This window comes from Aythya ferina (genome assembly GCF_964211825.1).
Source record: "Aythya ferina genome assembly, chromosome: 4".
NCBI classification, from domain to species: domain Eukaryota; kingdom Metazoa; phylum Chordata; class Aves; order Anseriformes; family Anatidae; genus Aythya; species Aythya ferina.
The window spans coordinates 59,468,952-59,484,980 of NC_140300.1; the positions used below are offsets into that span (position 1 = coordinate 59,468,952).

Below are 16,029 nucleotides of genomic sequence, written 5' to 3' on the forward strand. Positions count from 1 at the left end.
TCTAGGAAACATACTGTCGTAACATATTGGCCAATATTAAATATGGAAAGAGATTTATACAATAGAAGCAAAGACTGTATGTGGTTTGATTTAGACATCTGCTAATGCTTACCCTTTTCTACCACTTGTCAAACTTTATCTTTAGATGGTCACATTAAAATGGTCATAAAAACAGTCACAATAACATTATTCTTCACAGTAAAACAACACTTAGGTGTTAATAAGTGACAACCTAACAAAAACAGCATGTCATCCTAAAAAGTATATTTCTGCACAGTTTAATCAACTCAGTTAAGTCTTGGGCAAATCAAAGAAGGGCTGCCTTATCCTTTCAAATGTAACAGATTTTGTACTGCTTAAATAAAATAGTTCAATTCTGAAAAGAGACCTTTGGGATCTTTCAAGCTTTCCTTCAGATAAATGCTTGACCCGATGTGGATTTGGGGAGCTTTTTTCCTGAAAGTTATGTTCTGGGCTTTTTGGTGCATAAAAACTCCACAAACTGAGGATACCTCTTATTGTCTCTGTGTTTCTCTCCTCTAGTTCACCTTTCTTTTATCCATTTCTGCATTATATTGAGAAGAAAAACGCCAAACTGTGCTTTTCCACAAATACAAAATTAAGGACAATTATTAAAAAATACACTAGAATATGGAAGAAATTAACAAGCTGCTCTACAAAGACCTTTTTGAAACATACCAACAAAGGGCTTGTCCAAAAAAAGTGGATACATGTCCAAGAAAAGAAAACATCTAAAGCCATAACATCTGAGAGAAAAAGTTATCTTGAATTCCAGTATCTTCTTGCATGTTTCTGCAAACTGAACTTTCCCTCCTACAAAATGCACCAATAAGATTAAAACTTCAAATATTTCTTTTAAAGATTTTCTAGGATCATAGAGATTACAAAACAAAAGCTATGCTTGTACACCTAGAGATTTTAGTGAAGTTATTCCCTGAAACTCATTTTCCATGTAACAATTGTAATAACACTAGGACTTTTCTTAAGTTTCAATATACACAAAAATGCAGGCATTCCTTTCCCTGAGCACCAGGCCACCAAAGATACTTCTACCTAGTCAATTTGTTTTACCATCTCCTCCTGCCTCCCCGCTCTTCTCTTCAGCTGTAGTCAGAGACAGTGGAGCTCAATCTCCTTCAGAGTTACTGTGGGACTGCTGGGAGGAAACCTCTGTGGTGGAGCACTCCTTGACTGTGTAGAAACATAAATTGCCAAGGGTTGTTCTCTCCCTGCCCAAAACAATCCCAACGTTTTCCCAGAGTATTCTGTTCTCAGGAAACCCCTGAGATGGACTCATTCCTCATGAAAACCACCACATAATATGCTAAAAAACTTAAGTTCTGCATACCAGAGAGCAGCCAGTTTGGGATTTGGCCCTCAACTTTCCTGTGCATATGGTAGTTCATTCCCAGCAAGAAGATGCCTATTGAATGCAGAAACCATTTCATTTTTTCTATAATTCTGCTGACTACACTAATATTTACTATGATATTACATTCCTGACACTGAATTCCTGCTCTTAGCCCTAAATGTAAGCTGTGGGATGGCCCTGGGAAGGGATTTCTGAGGCTAATAAGCAGCAGTAGACAAGGTGCAGTAGGTAGCTATATTCAGTATTGGGCTATCAGCACCTAGCTTGTCCTTCATAGTCCTCCAGCTTCATTCTTTCTAAAAAATTTTTTTAAATTTCAGAAGACATTTTCACAAGCCCAGCTATTAATGGAAGCCATGGTATTAATGAATCTCACATTGTGATCAGTGAGGCTGGGAGACCTTACAAATTTCTCAGTTAGGTGGGGATGAAAATGTAAATCTTAATTTAATTTTAATTTAAAATGTAAATAGGTGAAAATGTAAATATTGCTGATTTTCCTACTATGAATTTTGATAGTGACTGCAAGTCAACCTGTTCTTGGGGATGCTGCCACTGCCAACCAAATGGGGGCAGGAGATGTCCAGGATGATCACACAGACAGTGGCTGTGCTATTGTGGAAACTGGGTGGCCCGCAATAAGCAAGACTGGGCAGGAGTGACACTCTACAAACAGATGCTCATCCTCTTCCACAGAGCTAAAAGCTGGGAAAGGAGTACATTGTTGCTGAAGGGCAGGCACTACCTCACAGTAGAGGCTTGCAGGTGTGAACCTACATACCTGTAAGCTCTGCCCCCTGCTAGTCAGCTTGGGCTACAATGATGCAGTTCCATTTCTAGTTTTATAGAGGCGAAAATCTTTTCTGACTCCCAAGGGCCTGGAGAGGACTCCAGCCAAAGCCCAGTACAGGACTTAACCTTTGATATTTCAGGGGTAATTCCTCAACCAGATTCTTCTAGCTGCATTGGCAGCAGTCCTTGCATGATGATCAAATCTGGATATGTGTTGGGAATAGCAAGGATGAGAATCCTGGATATTGCTTTTATATAGCTTGGTGATGTATAATGTGCATGGTGCAGATGGTTGGTGAGCCTAGCCACAGAGATGTCTGTCCTATGGGGGCACCACGACCGTGGAATAGCTATCGAGCCAGGGTGATGTGAATGGTCTTAATTGAGACTTCTATAGGTGCAGATTAGCATTACAGATATAAGCTGGTAAGTAGCAGCACACAAAGTTCAGTGCTTTATGATGTGTCACGCAGCAAAAATACAATGTAGTCATACTCTGTATGAGTTGACTATAATCATTAAGATAGTTAACCACTAACCTCAGACTGGACAGTTACGTATAACCATATCTGTAGCTATCTGTAGTTAATGATACGTCTCATCCCGCACATATTTTTTTTCCAAAGATTGCATCCTTTCCACTCAGATGAGAACCTTTCAACCATGATAGCTCATGCATCTTGGCTGTGACCAGCTGGCAAAAATACCTTGGAACAAACCCCTGGACGTTCCGCTCTAGGAGCAGAGTACATCAAACACTGTCCTCCCATGCATAACCCATGAAAATAATTGACAGTGATCAAGAACATAAATCTAATACTACACGGGGCTGGAAATTTTCTTAGACAAGACCTTGGACTACAGGCCTTTCGGCCAGGGAATGCCAGAAGGAGTTCAACACACCTTTCTTCAGAACCCACACCAAACTTTATTTACTTTTCTCAAAAATAACAACAACAACAACAAATGGAACCTTTAAAAAATACTTCTCAGGTGAAAACAAAGCAAATTGAATTCAAGTAATAAACTGGATAAATTTTGGAAGAGCACAAATGAATTCAACCATAACATCCTGTCAGGCTGAACACTGAGGTTTCTAAGACCCTTGCTTAATCAGCTATTTCTCATAAACTAAATTGTTTGCCAGTACCTGACAGATGGTCACATAATTTGAACCTCCTTTTCACAGAATGTAAGTAAGCAAGACTTCACTGACCACTTTCACAGTGTCAGCTTATCTCCTTAACACTGCAGGATGTGGTGGTGATCACTTCCTTTTTCAGAAGGATTTCAAGAGGCACAAGTCAGCCGAAAGTGATTCTGGCCACTTACTGTGATGGCTGTTTGTTAGTAAGATGCTGGGAATCACTTCAATTTCAGTTCTGTTCAAACAACTGTATTTTGCTTCAGCACCTTATTAAAAAAATAAAAATAAAAAGGTAAATATCCCAATGTTATAGTTTTTTATTAAAGCATGGAGGCAAACTAATTATTTACCCAAAAAATATGCTTGCATATGGTATGAATTCAGGATAGAAAGTAGCATTTCAGTGAAGTTTTTTTTTAATGTGTTCTTGGGGAATTGTTTTTTGTTGTTGTTGTTGTTGTTTGTTTGTTTTTCTACATACAGCACCAGAGCTTCTGTAAAATTTGTAGACTAATGAAACCATTTTGCTGCCATCATAAACTTGTGCATAAATCTTACAACTTGAACGACTGCATTTGCTTCACTGAATTATGATCATCACAGGTCATTGGGAAGTTTCAAGATAAACTAACTCTTCAGTGTTTTAAACACAGCTTTAGCTAATTATATAGAGACCATGGGATACTTTATTACCCCCTTTTTTTTTTTTTCCTTCTCCTCTGTTCTTTTTTCCCTAAACCCAAATACGCCATGTTCATTTCTTTTATTTCATGTTGGGAAAAATGCTGTAGGCAGGCCATCAATACAGTCCCATAAGTTAATAAAATTTTCTTTGTGAAAATGTTGAAAGATGCCATGCTATCATGATTTTATGTTTCATTCAATACTGCATCAGAAAAAAACACAGTCATGGTCTGCTTTGAGCTCAGTAGTCTTACTTCCTTCTCCTAACTTGTTGCTGAGCCTGTTACTAAATGTTTCAATGGAAAAAATCTGAGAAGATAAAAATGCATTCATTTTTGTTAAGTATTTTTTTAATATCAGTTTAGGAACTATTTCCTGTCTAAGATTCTGGATGAGGTACTGTCAAGGTTGACAGAAAATTAGAGATGCTACAATTTGGAGAACCCCTCTGTGACTCTCTAGGAGTTGGGATGGCTCCTAACACTTCTGCTCAGAGAGAATTCAGTCACCCACTGTCACTCATGGCTGATACCCAACTCTGTAGCAAAGCTGCCTGCAATATCAAATCACCATATTTAAGTGAAGTAGCACATCTAGCAGCTTCTGTTGGATTTTAATGAAAAGTAAGTTCTTAAAAACAAAACAAAACATTTGTTTCTTCTATGTTTCTCTACGTGGCTGAATGTTCAACTTGAGAGAAAACCTGCTCACATATATCCAAGTAGAGCTAATGTGTGGGGAGAGGGGTGCTTTCTTAGAGGTTTCCAGTTCCCTGTATAGCTATATATTACGGCAGTGTCCTTCTTAGAAGCAGTAAAGGGCAAGAGGAAGCAATCACTTCTCACTGAACTGACAAAACAGTGTAAGTAGAAATACTGATGTATGGGGATCTGTAGAACAGGGTAAATCTCTAAGCAATATTACACTACTTCAAGAGTTTAGGAACTCTTAATTGCCTTGTGGAAGTGTCTTTTTCTCTACTGGCTATACTGAGATGCACTCTTCTCCATTTTCCCCATATAACGCCCATTGTAATAACTAGCCCCCTCCTTTAGCTGTTCTAACCTTTGTGGTATGACTTACACCAGCTCAAGTATATCACAGCTGACCTCCTAATACCGTACTTCACTGCCAGTTGTCCTGACATGCTTTTTTAATGGAAAACATAGCATTTCAGAGTAGCAGGATTAACTGTTCTAATCTTGTTGAAATGCTCTCATTTAACAGAAAGTTAGGACTGTGCCAGCTGCCTTCTCATTTGGTGGAATCCTCCTGCTAGAGACTGGCCTTCCATCCTGAGGTATCCCAGAATTTTATCTGTTTTATTTCTCCTCTCTACATCTCAGGCCAGGTGCATATCTGCTCATCTATCTGCAAAATATGATCAAACCCATTCCAGTTTCCAGAGGACTGCTGGTATTTTCTCCCGTGAGAATGTTGTTTTTATAACAATGCAACAATGTTTTATAACAAGGCAAAATCAAAGATTGCTTTGAGTAATTCTTGAAGGAAATGTTGAAAGGTCAAGCCAAGTAACAGTTAGCTGAGTTAAACAATAAAGTCAGAGCTGCTTGCTGGATCCTTTACAGGGTCACGTGCAGCTCCTGCTAGATTAACTGGGAGAGAAGTTTGTGTGTCCAAGTGCATTGGCCACAAGAAACTTGGGATGTTCCCTTTAAAAGTTCAAAAGTTATGAAGCACAGAAAGAGACACGCTGTTTCTGAATCCATGGTACTGATTATCCAGGGTGTAAACACTATAGACACCCGCAAATTGCATGCCTGCATTTGCACCTTTGGCTGCTATCGTTGATGGCAATAGGCAGTAGGTAACAGGCAAACAGTAGCTATGATGCAGCAGCATCTGCATGCTGCCCAGCCTGCTGAGGGAGTGAAAGCACCCCACCTCACACACATGAAGTTATGCCTTTTTGGCATTTGTCTTTCAAAAGGGTGTGATGTTAGAGTCTTCTCTAACATGCCCCTGAAGAATTGAAATTAATCATTTGAAAAGTGGCATGAAAAGTTCTGAAAGAAGGAAATAAGGAACTTTAAGTTTATCTTCTCAAGGGGTTAAAACAGTAGAGCAGTGCTATGGAAATGGTGGATGAAAAAAATTTCAAACAATAGGGTAAATATGCCTAAAATTTATATGATTATGATGTGCTACCATTGTTAATCCAGAATTACCAATCTGCATTAGATGAATCTTTTGTGTATTTTGTGTAGATAAACAATTTTCAAAAATATATTGTATTTTATGCTAAAAAGCACTGTTGTTTCCCCTTTGGTAATATAAAAGTCTACGAATCTTTCTGGATATTTCCATAAGAGTAAGATTGATAAAAAGGCCAGGTGACTTTGAGGTAATTCTGTTTGATTGGCTGGCTCATTGTTTTAAACAAATAATGTGCAAAGACCCGTGTGCTGAACTGGACGAGAAAACTTTGATACCTACAAACTACCTCTCACCCTGAGTCCAGAGACATTTCGTTGGTGACATGCCATTAGAAAATTCTTTGTTGTTGTATTTGCTCCATCCCTTAACCCCAAACCCAAGCAGTCTGCCTTCATCCCACAGTAATACAGTCTGATCCCAGCCTCCATGTCTTCATCCCATAAATGTATGCTTTCAGGTTTTAGCAAACTAGGCCAAACCCCATCTTTACTGATTATGGGCACAGAAAATAAATACCCTGGTGTCATTCTAGTCCTCAATGGATGGCCTTCTTCAAGGGGCATTAATCAGGAACTTTGCTGTTAGTTGCAGCAGTTACATCAAAAACTATTTATGCATGACAATTTAATTTTCTTGTCCCTGCTGCTTCTCTGGAGACAATATTTCATTTTCAGGATTGTTAAGACAGCAACTTCCATGAGCATGACATGCAAATGAAAAATGCAAGAGAACTTTGAGAAGCTTGTGTTTATTGCAGCTTTCTGTAGCTTTCTGTGACAAATGCAGTAGGCAGAACTTTTATCTAAATCCAAGTTCTGTTTATGGCTGTACTCATCCATGAATTATTTTACTAATCCAGTACAGGTCAAAAACTCTGGCAGTATGTTGAGTAACTGATTGCTACATAAACAGTCTCCTCTGAGCAACATCTTAGTTTTGCAGATATTGATGAATGCGAAGCAAAGATAAAGCAGCATCAACAGTAGGACTCGAACTTGTCCATAATGAATCACAAGATGTACCAAAGAAAAAGTCTCCAGGGACTAGAAAGAAGAGCATGCTTTCTTCCAACTTTAATTACTCACTGGCAGTAGCAAATGCCAAAAGATGATATTATATGCAATGAATTACATTAACCATAACTGCAAAGGAAACAGTTTATGTGGATGGTTAATGCTTAACTGTTTCTGATAACTCTGGCCTAAAACAGAGAGCAAAATATGCCACCAATTGAGCCTTGTGAATACAAGATTCTTTATGCAATTCATGCACTTTTATGGATGCCATCCAGTGAATTTTCCAACAGAAATTGATATCTTCAACCCTCATATCAGATCTGAGTGAACAGAGTTAAAGGGAAAGGCTGAAAACTCTCAGTAGAAGTTTCGTCCAGTTGATGGTGTCCTCAGATAATGGTTGACCCAGCCACTCCTGCACAATAACAGCAGCTGAATTATGAGACAAAAGAGGGCAGAAATGGGCCAAAACAGAAGAAGGGAACCCAGACATGATTTGCCTCCTACTTCTGGCAACACAGCTTCTGTCTCCTTTAATCAAAGAGCCAGCAGAAAAAAAATTTCCTAATGCTGAACCATCTAGCAAGAAAGTGGCAGGACTGTAGCCAGCGCAGTCCCAAGCCCATCATTCCCTTTCCCTTAGGGTAAAATACATTTTTTTGGTAGCACCATTATTTTCAGCATATACTTTAGCTTTCACAACATGGATTAAGCTTGTTCTGTTCCCTGCAGGCAAGATAAGGATACATACGGAGCTTCTGCTCTGGAGCAGGGCACTCTTGCCATGGCCTTTGTGTATTTTGACAGGTCTTCACTTTTGTTCCTATTCCTCGGTGTGCCTAGCCCAAACAGGGCTAGCCTACTTGTCAAGAATTGCTGTAATACATTGATGAATATGGAATATTTGGGTATTTTGTAAGCTTCAAGGGCTACGCTGTATCTGAAATTATTAGCACCACATTAGCATAAATTGAAGAGTTTCAAGAGGTATTCAAGAGGTAAAAAGAGGTATCTCTTGGGCCAGGTAAGGAAAAGACAGGACAAGAAATTTCTTGCAGAAGACTGAAAAACGCGTAACACAAAAAATTCTCCCTCTGCACCAATCTGAGGATGCAGCAAAACGGTTAATTATTGAGACAGACCCGCAGAGCCTGAGACAAACAGAATCAGTGCCTCGGTTTCAATAAGCACGGCTTTTGTCTTTGGGATACTGCGCACGCCGGGCCAGGGAACAGCTAAACACAGGGGGAGGCCATCTCAGCCAGAGCTCCCTTGGCCGTTTCCGAGCCTTTTTCTGAAAGAAAGGATTTCGCCATGTCGTTTCGGACCTGACGGCGAACTGCCGCAGATCCTCCCCCGGGCTGTGCCCCGCGGTGCCCGGGGCCGGGCCGGGCGGGCGGGCAGGATGCGGCCCCGCCGAGCATCCCCGCCGGCGGTGCTGGATGGCTGCTGCCGGGGAGGTGGGGCCAGCCGCTGACCTGCCCGCACCGACACACGCAGGCACGTTGTCTGCTTTCAATAAATAAGTACCTTTTTTTTTTTTTTTTTTTTAATCATCTTTTTCTTTTTTTCTTTTATTTTTTTCTTATTTTTTTTTCCTACCTGCGCAGAAAAGCGCGGGGAGAAAAAAAAATTACTATATATATACATATTTACATACATACATATATATTTATTTTTTTTTTAAAGGAGGGGAAACTGGGAGCGAGCCGCAGGTGTGGATGGCTGCCTGGCTGGCGTGAAAAGCAGGGCCCGGAGCCACCATGGAGCACATCCGGATGCCCAAGGTGGGTCCTGGCGGCCGGGCAGCGGGATCAGACATGCAGGCAGGATCCGGCCCCTGTGAGGTGGTTTCATCATCACCACCGTTATTATTATTATTAAGCCATTCTGCTGTTTCAGGGGCTACCGTAGCTCCTGCTACTCTAGGGGGTGAGCACAGCGATGTGGGCTGGGGATTTATGGGGCTCCTGAGTTGCCTTGTGGGTAAGCAGAGAGGGGCACCCTGCCTTTCGTCCACCTTTACTGCATCCCAGCATGTAAGATCTGGCCGTGAATTTGTTTAGTTTCTGTAGGCCAACCAGTGTATTCCTTCTACTTGTCCATCTTTCCAAGCATAAAGCCTATATTTTTTTAAAATTATTTTTAAATTTTCATCTTGCGCCAAAAAAGAAGATACAGTTTTGACCATGACACACACACAAAAATTCATCCAAAATAGTGCTAAAAATAAACAGCAGTATGTCAGCTTGAATTGGGGGTAGGAGATATTTTTATTTTATCTAGCTATTTCTGTATCCCCTAAAAGATCTATTAAAAGTTATTTGTTTTGTGTACATGTTACATTAGTTATATAACAAACATTATGTAATATTTGTTTATCGCTAATATCTAGTATGAGGACATTAATTTGAGATGAGATTTGTCTTGCTCAGCTTAGATTTTTGGGCCTTTTGGTGCTAAACTGCATACATTAGGAATGTAGGTGTTATAGGAACTGCCCTTCCTCCCCTCTTATTTGATGAGCTGTCATTTTGTGCAAGGAAGGCTCTCAGAACACCAATCTCTCTTACCACAGGTGAGAAACAATCAGTGAAAGTTGCCTGCACAGGTGCTTCTGCACATTGGCCGAAGAATGTTGAAAGCACAACTGAGAAAGATAATGAAAGCAGATGAATAAGGGGGGGGGAATCTTAAATCTTCACACTTGTTTTGAACAATGGCCTCAGCAAGCCCCTATTATGAGCAATGGAAGCTTTTCTACAAGCAGGTGCCATAAAATGTTGCTATGCATATGTAAAGCCCCTATATCAGGCAGCTGTGAGAAGGCCTGGTACTGATGGCTGAAGACTTGCCCTGGAACCTTTCCTCAGTGGGAGCTGATTCTGCTGTCTCGATTCCTGGCATCTCCCTATGTGGTAGCTATGCTAGAAGTTACGTCTCTGGTATAATCAAGCAGTTTAGATGGCTTGAGGTAAAGGTGCATTTAAATCCTTTAGAAATCCTTCCATAAATGTATAAAAGCTAAGTGAGTATTGATGTACTGAAATACATCTCTCCAGTTATTCCTAAATACAGTCACGTGTCTATGTTTCTACAGTTACCTGGCAGAACTGATATTTTTGATTTGTTTGTACAGAAGAAGTCAGCTTAAAATGAGTGACAAAAATTTATTTTTTTCTGGTTTGTTTTGGTTTTGCTGAATTTCTAACTGGTAATTTGTAGTTTAATGTTAAATGAATTTGAGCCCCAGCAATGTAAAAAGAGATAAGAGAGAGCTATGTTAATATGAGGATATTCTCACTGTATTGCGTGGAAGTTAGTCTCTAGTATCGTGTTTCCTAACCCCATCCAATTTTGTCCTGAAAGAAGCTTGATAAGCAACTGCCCTACTCTGTAGAGGTATTTATTTTGAAATAATGGGACTTTGCCAGATTCCCAGCCACTTTGAAAATCAAGATAAATCCCATGCATTGAAAGTTAATGAACTTAATAATACTGGAAAACAAAATTCCTACCCCAAGTAAAAGCTTTTCCTTCAAAAAGCAGTAAAAAGCATGATGTTCGTTAGGACCTGGCAACTGTTTTTGATTATAGTTGAAATACAACAGTATTGATTTACTGTTTGTAAACATTAAAATAAATCCAATATAATATAGCCATCATTTAAACAAAATAATAATAAATAATAATAATAATTTAAAAAGTGAAGAAATTCCATGTTGTTTGGACAAATAATTAATTTAGGTCATTACTGCGTGCCTGACAGTGGCAGTGGGAGAACCTGTCCACCTTCTACATCCTGTCAACATCCCTGGTTGTTGCAGTAAGGTCCAGCCCTCCCTGCTTTGATTTGTGTCCATTTATGGACCTCTTGTGCGTGAGTTCGCCAAAAACCTTTCTGAACGTGCTGACACCCGCTGCCTCCACAGCCTGCGTGGGAGCAAATTCCAGAAGATCACAGCTGTAGAAAGAATTACTTTCTCCTATCTGATAAAAAAAAATCTTAGTAGTTTCATTCACGACCCCCTGCATCTAGCTTCAATGATTTGGTAAATAACAATTCATGTTCACCTTATCCATGTCTTTACCATAAATCTTTATAACAGCCCACCCAATTATGATAGTTTCAGGGAAATGTCAACAATGACCCCAAGATCCTGTGTGGTAACTAGCAGATCTGAGGCTTTGTAGGACTTCACTGCCCTACTCTTTCCTTCCTATCTTTTAACCAGTTTTCAGTCTGTAAGTGGAGCTTTCCTGTAGTTTCCTTCTAGTTTCCTATATGGTAGCATCATGGCTCCAGTGGGATTTCCTATTGCAAAGGTCATTCTGAGTCTTTCCCAACAGACTGTGTGCATCCAATTGCTCAACGGTCCTGTTCTTCCACATGCTGTCGATGTGATAACGTGATTTTGCAAATGGTACATTGCCTAGTCTTGCACCAGAAGATGTAATGCCTTTAATTCTACTCTTAAAGAGTTTAACTGCCATCTCTCCTTACTAAGCAAAAATAACATGTCAATAGCAGAAATAGAAACCACTTGACAACACAGTTTTTCTTCATTATTTTTGAAATGGTATTCCTTAGACCTACCGGAGAACACATAGATGAGTCTCTAACACACTCTTTTATGTAGCAAATGCCATCGTCTTGTTGTGATATTATCAGTAGAATGGAGAGTGAACATTTGATGTGTGCTTATACAAATATACACAGGCAGTAATGATGTAAATATCACAATGAAAATGTCATCCTATATATGAAGACTGTAATTTGAGTATTTAAGAGTTGCTAACTGTCATGCAGAGCTAAGTAGAATGGTGTATAATTCCAATAATCAATTTAAAATTAAAAATGAATAAAACCACTGTCAGCTATTAGTGTGGACTGAGCAGCAGGATTGCTTAGGATAACTGCCCAAGCCCAAAATGTGATAAACTGCTCATAACACTCATAAAAAGTTAATAAGCAATACTTACACACAGACTAGAAGCACATCTTGTTAACATCCACAGAGGCGTGTCTGACCATGGACAGGTTGACAGATAAAAGCTCTAAATATTCACTTATTTCTTAGGGGGACTTCACACACTGTTGCTAGTCAGTTACTTTGTTTTATTTACTTCTGTTCCATATCATTTGTCTTTGCATATTGGCAGCAGGCCTACTAAATGAGATTCGTATTATAAAGAGTACATCATATATATCCCTGGCGTAGCAGCTGTCTTCAGTGGAGTTAGTTCAGAAATTCATTTGGCTGAGTAACTCTTGTTAACGCAATACTTGGGATGACTTGAGTTGCTCAAGTGCTTTCATTTTTGTGATGCTATAGTGAGGTATTTCCTTTCAATGATCCCTTTCTCTGGCAGAATTTAAGATACAATGACATTTCTCATGATAATGACAAGTCTTTCTACCAGGAGTATTACTTTCCAAAATTAATTTCCAGCATATGTAAATGAGTCGTGTTGCCTTTTATTTTAAATCTATTTTCTTTTTCATAGTTCTTTCTTTTTATTCAAACAACTTCATAATACAAGTCAATTTTCCCAATGTCTCAATTGGTAATCCATATAACTTTCATCCATTTTGTATATGACACATCAAGTCACTTACTATGTCTTTTTTGGAGTAGTACTAGAGGAAATCCAGAGCTGTCTTTGATTTTGGAGGATTTCAAGATAATTTCATTATTAGTGAAATTAAACTAACTCCTGCTAAAAGGAAATATTGCAGTGACACTGCAGCTCCAGTGACTCACATAGCCAGAGCTGCTCTTCAGGTCTTGGATCTCTTCCTCACATCATGGTTTTTGTTTGGCTCATTCCCAATATTCTCATATATTTGTGAATACCAGTTTCTGTCTTGTTATATTGGAAGATTTGGGCTGTGGTTTACGTCCCTGAGCAGTATTTCACCTGTTTGGATGTTTTACTTCTTTCTCTTAGGCTTATCAGTTTATAGTGTCACTATTTTCCTTCTTTTGGAGTGTTTCTGTTGGACCCCACTTCCCTCCATTCTTCATCATTTTATTTCTCTTGGCAGGAACTTTTGAATTAAATTGCTTTACATTGGCATGTTCTTACTTATCAGACAAAAAAAAATATCTCCCAGAAGCCTGTTGTCGTAGCTGAAGTTCTGCGAAAGCACCAGCAGGGTTCTGATGAAAAATTTTCCTTTTCCTGGCTGTCTCCCCAGGAGATTACTGGGGATCTGAGAACTGTCCTTCCTTCATGTCAGAAGTGAAACTGGACGTTTTAGAGAGTCTGAGCTCCACAGTACTAAGTCAGTTGTCCAACCTGGAAACTTAACCATAGGTAGCTCTTGGTTCCTGGCTCCATAGCCGACACCTGCAGCTCTCACAGCACATCTTAAAGTTCTGGGAAACTTGCCTTTGGCTGTGGACTTGAGAGTTCACCTCTGTGGAACTGGGAACCTGGAAGCTCAGGGCTGATCCAAGGCACTGGCCATTTCTGTTTGATGGCGGTAGCCACATGGACAGGAGATGTGCAGTGCTTAGGGCAAGGAGCCAAAGCAACCATGGCAGATTCAGCACAGAAGAGTAGACAGTAGACAAAACCCTTCATCCTGTTGCTGGAATTTCAAAATATAACAAGATTATAGTGGCTTTTCCCCCTTTTTCTTGAGCATGGAGTGGGTGGACCAAATATATCCTATTTTGTCCAAGTAGGTTGTGATTTTTCTATTCTCAACGTGCTGAAATATTATGTAAATGATCTTATGACAGTGTATTTTTTCAAACAACTTGGTTGTTACAGAGGACTACAACTAAAACTTTGGAGTACAGTTTCAACTGAAATGTCATTTTTCTGCTTATCTGGTGGAAGTTTGCCTTGTTTTTTTTTCTCCTGTTTGTGTCTATTAAAATAATCAGCTTCATCTGTTCACTACTCTTACACCTGCTTTCTCAGTCCTGTAATCTGAGTCATATTTCTCATAGTGATATATTAAGATGTGTTCTCTTAAAGAAACAGAATACTACTTTTGGTTCTCTTCATCCATAGCTATTTCTTAGTCTTTGGTTATCCTGTTGGAAGTTCCACGTGAAACAGGTTAAGCTGTTAAAACATGTCATATATTCATCATCTCAAAACTCTGTGCCTATGTATTAGTACTAGCCTGTGGGACAGCTGAACATTTAAATAATAGCTAATTCAGACTCAACTAGTTACTAGTTACATCTAAGCTAGCGAATCCAGGAGCATACTGACTTTTGCGAAGTGAATTACTTATTCAAGTGAGCAAAGGAGCTGTCGTACTAGATCAGGATAATTGTGCTTCTGGTTTAGAGACCAAAACATCTGATTCGGAATATTAACTAAAAGACATTTAGAAGAGGATGAAGGTAAGAATGATCCATCTGGGAAGCTGCTGCCAAATTTATAAGCTGAAGCAAGAACACTGATGAAGCCAGTGATCCAAAGGTTTTTTAAGGTAATGAAGATGTTGCTCTGGCTTTAAAGGTCTCAGAAACCAGCACTTTCGTTTTTTTTGGTTTTGTTTTTTTTTTTCACTTGGTTTTCTTTATTTTACATTACCTTTGGCATTAGAGCCCTTTGATTCTGGGTGCTTTTTCACTTTTGAAACTTGATTTTCAAACACGTGCCTGTTCCCAATATGCAATTTATTTCTGTTTTGGTTGCAGTGTTGTTTAAAGAAAAATCAAGTATCTTGCTTTTTCTCACATTGCTTGAGTAGCAAGGCACTTTCTTCTGTGTGAGATTCATATACTGTGTCACTATATTAACTGGAAAGGTAGTTTATATTCTTATATTTCTAGTTTTCTTCTTTTTTAAAAAAATTTAGGTTGCTTTGTTAAGTCCATAGTAATATAAATATTTTCCTAATCCTGGAATTGGCAGGTCCCCTTTGGGTTTTTATGCCAGATTTTCATATTTTCAATAATGTGACCTTCAATAAAGAGGCAGCTGAATAAAGTCACAAAACAAGCTCTAAAAACATGGTTAACCACATGCTTTAATTTTCTGTCTTGGTATCTGTGTCTAATCCAGCAATTCTAAAACTTGTTGCACTGAAGATGGTACTGAAAGTCATTAGAATGTGCCTGCAGGATATTCTTTGATTTGTATTTTTGTGTAGTAGGAGACTGAGGTTGGAGTGAAGGATTTGGGAAGTTTGGCTTTGGAGTGGTCAAGGCTGGAATCTCTAAGCCTGCAGCTGGTGGACTCAAGTGGGTGGTATTTGATCTGTCCGTGTCTGCTAGCTAGAGCAATGATCTATTTGGCACAGAAAGCGTACACGGCCATTTCCTGCTGAGAAAGCCAGATCCATAAGAGAAAAGGGACTCCTGCAGATTCACCTTTAATGCAAGTCTTTGTTGGCCTGTGCAGCTCAAAGGGATTGGTGCTGCTGCTCTGAAATAGACTGCTGAACAGTGCATAGTTTTGAATACACAATGGAGCAACTTGTATCGAATGGAGGAATTAATATATATATGTATATATACATGATTTTGTTCACTGCACCTTAGCTCCATGCACAATTGTTTCTCCTTACTATAGATTATTGCTGTGCACAGGAAGTTTTTGTTTTGTTTTGTTTTTGTTTTTCAGAGCTAAGTCTAAATAATTTTGGAAAATGTAGTAAAATGCACTGACCTGTGAAATTCCTCAGTTGCTCCTTTCTCCTTTTCTAGATAAATGGGATTGAATGTGGACTGAAAGAGAAAACATTATGGAAAAAACTTTGAGCTGTGATGTTGACACCATATTGCAATGCTGTATATGCCTGTAATAGGTTACAGTTCACTGCATCCATTATACAACTGCTACTC

The 16,029-nt window shown here is 39.2% G+C and overlaps 1 protein-coding gene and 1 long non-coding RNA gene across 7 annotated transcripts in view; one reads left to right on the forward strand and one right to left on the reverse strand.

The window, feature by feature from the left end:
- The first annotated feature begins 8,519 nt into the window (after positions 1 to 8,519).
- Positions 8,520 to 16,029, forward strand: part of MTMR7 (myotubularin related protein 7) — a 49,105-nt gene continuing 41,595 nt past the window's right edge. For 4 of the 6 annotated variants that reach the window (XM_084517484.1, XM_084517488.1, XM_084517487.1 and 1 more), the window contains exons 1-3: positions 8,682 to 8,710; positions 8,900 to 8,997; positions 9,789 to 10,184. In XM_084517484.1, the coding sequence (XP_084373610.1) occupies positions 10,050 to 10,184 (135 nt within the window). In that variant the 5' untranslated portion in view covers positions 8,682 to 8,710; positions 8,900 to 8,997; positions 9,789 to 10,049. The other 2 variants (XM_084517485.1, XM_084517486.1) reach the window with 2 other exon arrangements.
- Positions 10,980 to 16,029, reverse strand: part of LOC311435931 — a 30,292-nt gene continuing 25,242 nt past the window's right edge. The window contains exons 3-4 of the long non-coding RNA XR_014692492.1: positions 15,854 to 15,912; positions 10,980 to 13,808 (exon numbers count right to left, since the gene is read on the reverse strand). This is a non-coding gene — a long non-coding RNA (uncharacterized lncRNA). The remainder of the gene's footprint in view (positions 13,809 to 15,853; positions 15,913 to 16,029) is intronic.